The following is a 5,473-nucleotide window of genomic DNA, read 5'->3' on the forward strand; positions in this document are numbered from 1 at the left end:
TGTTAAACATATATACATAGAGCTAAAACACTCACAACAAATACATAATGAAACACAAATATACTTTAAATGTGCATTTTAAGAATGAGAGAAAATAATCACAAGAAATAATTCAGTTTTCAAGTAAACTTATATAAAGCAACAAAGAGCTATTGAGTGAATATAAAGCATCAAGCAACAACCTTATTATTGTAGTTTTCATGTAAGTACAACCACGCTATCCAATTACAAGCAATTATAAATTCAACCATCAAATATCACAGCAAACTTCACAAATTCCAACTTATTTATTTAAAACTTAAAAATTGAAAAAATCAAATTACAATGACAACAGTAGCTAACATTACAAGTAACAAGCTAAAGATCAAATTCTATTTTACACTCGAATTTTCCTGCAAAAAGAAGGGGCATTTTTCAAATATTTTATCAGAATTGCTATAGCAACCATTCCCACCAACGTTGTAGAGAACGGGATGTTGCACAATTCCAGTGGATAATATATTTGCAATCAGACTTTGAGCATTCAAGAGCCAAATCTTCACAAAGCTTGCCACATTTATCACATTCAGGGTAGTAATAAATCTTCTTCACAATGGTGAGTGGGTGTGGATGATCCTTATCTTCATGGATGCTTCCTAGTTTGAAGAATGGATATTGTCCAAGAACACAACCAATATGAGCAGAAGTATCACATGCCGCACAATGATAAAACCAACGGTTTGGATCTCGACTTTCTTCACAGATATCGCAATAATGACTTTCTGAATAACTGTTATCATCATGATCAGTAAGTGAAAGAAGATGCACATCGCATTTATGATGAGCTGTAATTGGAAGTGAAAAACATCCACGATGTAGCACAAAATTGCAATCCTTACAACAAAATGCCGCCCATGTAGGAAGACTACAAGCATTGCACCGGCCTTTGTAGTCTCTATAGAAAAAGAGAGGGTGTTCATGTTTCAAACATGTTCGAGCACCAGGTGTAAAAGCAATCATACATCGGAGACATATCTTTGTCTCACATTTACAGCATTCATAAGCAAAGGCATTAGACACGTGCCAACACATTCCACAACAAAAAGCTTTGTTTGAAATAAGGCTGAGAGGTTGCTGGCAAGGATGATGCCAAACATGCTTCACCTTAGGTAACTCAGCACAAACTTTATGAAGAAAAAACACACATTCTAAACAGTAGTAAAATGGCTCCGAGATTGGTAACATACAACCGTCACAATTGTTTTCATACCCTCCAACGAAGGGACTTAACTTTAGATCATGTAGATGCTTGAAATGTTTTATTTTTGTAGCTTCCCCAGCGTCGTTCCTCTCAAATACACAAGTGGCGGACTCAACGGATTTATCCGACAAAATTTCCAAACCTCCATTTGATATCTCATATTCATTTTCAAGTGAAACTACAGAATATAAACTTTTTTCTTCTGTAACGCAACGTAGATGGAATTTAATATTGCAATATGAACAAGAATAACTCCCGTGCTTTGGATTGACCTCATCATGACAAATAGTGCAACTTGAACTTTTAAAATCATTTCGAAGGAAATATTTGTGAAAAATGCAATGATCATGCCACTTGCTTTTGATGATACGAGGCAATGAAGTGCACCTTTTATGGACCATAATGTTGCATGTACAACATATGTAGGCATTGTAAATTCCTTCGATACCACATGCATCGCAAATATATGGCACTCGTCTCAAAAGTCTTGTGAATGTGTGTTGATGGCTTTCGTCTTCAATAGCAAGATCAAGAGGTGGTGATAAACATTCTATGTGAAATACAAGCTTACAAGACGAACAACCATAAACAAATCCTCTTTTCTGGGTTAGTTTACATATCTTGCAAGAAAGTCGTTCACTATTAAATTGTAAAACAAGGCGATGTTGGCAATGGCATATATTACTCAACTCGAGAGGAAGCTCAGCACATTTCTTATGTAAATTAAATCCACAATAAGGAGAAAAGTGTGTATAATTTGCTAATGGCTCCCAACACCCAAAGCACTTACGAACTTCTTCAAGTTCTTCATCATCATTTTTAGTGGAAACCAATGGATCTTGACAGACGAAGTGCTCAAGCTCCTTCAGGTTATTTTCAGCAATATTAAACGTAAACAAAGCACATTTAATATGAAAGTCCAAGTCAGGGCAATGATAAAAGAACTTTTCACATGTTTTATCACAGAAATCGCAAATGTACGTTCCAAATGAATAGGGTGGCTTTTGCATAAGAACAAGAGGATGATCACGATGGAAAGGGTGATTAATCTCCAAAGGTGCGGCGGCACATACCTTGTGAAGGTAAAACCCACAATACTCCGCACAGCTAAAACATGGAGTAGACACTTTCTCCCCACACTTGGAGCAGTCAGCCACTCCCCTTTGATTGTTGATCAGCTGCTCTTCATCCAACAGTAACAATGAATGGTGGTGCCCATAATTCTTTAACTCCTCCATTTCTCCTTCCTCTCTGTCTCTTTCCAAGTAGCAAAAGATTAAAATGAAACCCCAAAAGCAAAAATAAGGTAGGATAGCTTAATGGCGGCATCAGAGTAAGGTTTCAAAGAAACTTGAAAGGGCCAGCTATATAGAATCAAGAAATTCAAGATCATTGATGCACCATCTTCTATTATTTATTTATTTTTATAATAATACACTAGCTGACTTGTGATTAAACCTTTTTTTTAGTTCTCCAACCAAATCTTATCTTTGACTTTGACTGCATCCATGCAGGAAAGAGTAATAGATCTTTATCTCTATATTTATTTCAATTTCTAGATATTATCTCATATTTTCCAATTCAAATAATAATAACAATCGCAAATTGATAGAATAACAACGCTTTGATTTCATAAAAAAGGTAATTGTCAAGCTTCCTCTCACCATTTACTTCTACAACATGCAACAACGACAATAATATTATGTTGACTGTTGAAACTTAACGATAATAATTTTATTAAAATTGGAGTTGCATATATCATTACCAACGACAAATTAAATGGTTTAATTTCATGGATAAACTATAAAATTGCTCACTCATTTAACTTTAATAAATTCTTTATGATCATTAATATTATCAATTAATTACATTATCGTCACTCACTCGTTAATTAGTTCCTATATTTTTTTTATTTTTAACTTTATTTATTTATTTTTGGTAAAATTGTGAATTCAATCTTTTCTTACTCATTAATATTTGATGATTCTTTGGATATAAAATCATCTCTTACAATTATTTTTAATGTCCTTTTAAGAAAAAATCATTATTTGGCATTTAGAATAATATACAATCAATTAAAGTAAATTAATCTGTAATAATTTCTTTATTCTAATAAGTAGAAGAAACTAACAAAGGCAAGGATTTACCTTGATTGGAATGCTAAAGGATTGGGGCGTCCTCCAACATTGCGTTACCTTGAAAATCAAATCAATAAATATTCGTTATAATTTTTTTAGTTCAATCAATTGATTACAAGTAAAATGGAGTAATAAAAATTTCAGCTCATGTCTAATCGACAGAGCTGCAAAAAACAGCAGTACAACCTACAAAGAAAAAACGCAAGGTGGTATGGGAGCTCTTTTCAAACAATCCATGTATTTTCAAATCTTAGAATGATTGTCTTGTCAATTAGAATAGTTAAATCCGTAATTGTTCAATTCATTCTAATACTAGTGATGAACTGCATAGCTTATTTATGTCATAGTTTTTGTTTATGTGGAGTGAATGTGTGATCTAACTTAAATGAAACCCGGTGAGGTGAGTTTTTTAGTTAGAAGTAGGTCTCTCTCATTCTTAATGCTGTCGTTAAGTTGAATATTGGGCGCTGAGCTAGAGGGTTATTTATCGATTAGAGAAATAATTTTAAATGACTCATCTCTTGATTACCAAACAGGCTAGGAGAGATTGGTTACCCGACACTGAGTTAGCAACTAGAACTAATTTACTAAAGGTGTTTAAAACACTTTTGGGCCGATAATCGAATTAAAAAATCGAACAGGGATTTACCTTTGACTAGAACTTTTTCTCATCGGTTTTTCCAAAACTTTTAATTTTTATTTTTTTTCCATTTAATTTTTCAATTTAAATTTAATTGTTTAATTTAATTTCAGTTTTCTATTTCATAAATAAATCCCTTTCTAATTTATTTTAATTGTTTTTGCTTGAAGAAATAAAATTATTATCAATATCTGTGGATACAATCCTATTTGTAGCTTCTATTAATTACTATTTCTCTCGACTACAGTTAATTGTTGGTTTATTACTGCTGGTTTGAGCTGTAGTGAAATTATGTACTAGCGTGGATGACCATTCTCTGCATTGCAATTTTGTTTCTGGTTTTCATATTCTACCATATAATATATAATTTGTACTGAACAAAATAAAACTAATCTTTCAATTTTTTCCAATCATTTATTTGCCCATTTGGAGCGGTAACCATTTTAGTGTTTTTGAATTTGAAATAGGTGCACAGAAGCTTAAAGGGTCAGGTTTTGAGACCATCAGAAGACCAAACGAAGAACCGAGGCAAAGCGTAGCTGAAAATGAAGAGTTTAGAGCCTTGGCACAACAATTTGACACCCCTGCCTCATCCAGCGCCCCAGCACAAGAAAGGAGTTACCTACGTTGGCACCCCAACTTCGTATCGCCTCGTTTTGACTTGAAGTTCCACGTTTTGGTCGTGTTCTAAGAGCATTTTGGTCTTTTATGGGTTTTATGACCTAAATCAAGTTTCTGTAGCCAAATTTAGGTTGAAAAGATATTATAAACACTCTGATTGGTGAGGGAGTTAGGACTTTTGACCGTTTAGAGATTAAATAGCTTATTCATTTGATTTTATGGCTTGCTAAACTCTCATTTTTTTAGTTTAAGGCGTTAACTCTTCTTTATTCTTTGATATTCATGCATATTTTGTTTTAATTACAACTGCTTTGATTTTTTGAATCTCTATCCATATTTGATAGCTTAAAACAGTTGTCTTATCAATTAGAATAGTTAAATCCATAATTGTTCAATTCATTCAAATAGTAGTGACGAATTGAATAACTTTTTTATATTGTATTTTACGTTTATGTGTTGTGAATGTGTGATCTAACTTAAATGAACTTGGGGTGAGTTTGTTGGTTAGAAGTATAGGTCTCTCCTGTTCTTAATGTTGTTGTTAAGTTAAATCTTTGGCACTAAGTTACATGATTATTCATCAGTTAGGAAAATATTTCAAACGAGCTGTCTCTTGATTACCGAACAGGTAATAACAAATTGGTTGCCCGACGCTAAGTCAACAACTAGAACTAATTTACTAAAAGTGTTGAAGATACATTTGCGTTGATAATCGAATTCAAAAATCAAACAGAGATTTACCTTTGGTCAGAACTTTTTCTCATTGATTTTTTCAAAACTTTTAGTTTTTTTTTTTTCAATTTAAGTTTAATTGTTAATTTAATTTTAATTTTC

The 5,473-nt window shown here is 32.8% G+C and overlaps 1 protein-coding gene across 1 annotated transcript; it reads right to left on the reverse strand.

The window, feature by feature from the left end:
- Positions 1 to 435: 435 nt before the first annotated feature.
- On the reverse strand, positions 436 to 2,478 carry LOC105796407 (uncharacterized). The gene has a single exon (XM_012626120.2). The coding sequence runs from the start codon at positions 2,476 to 2,478 to the stop codon at positions 436 to 438; it is 2,043 nt and encodes a 680-aa protein (XP_012481574.1).
- Positions 2,479 to 5,473: the final 2,995 nt, after the last annotated feature.

This window comes from Gossypium raimondii, chromosome 3, assembly GCF_025698545.1.
Source record: "Gossypium raimondii isolate GPD5lz chromosome 3, ASM2569854v1, whole genome shotgun sequence".
NCBI lineage: Eukaryota > Viridiplantae > Streptophyta > Magnoliopsida > Malvales > Malvaceae > Gossypium > Gossypium raimondii.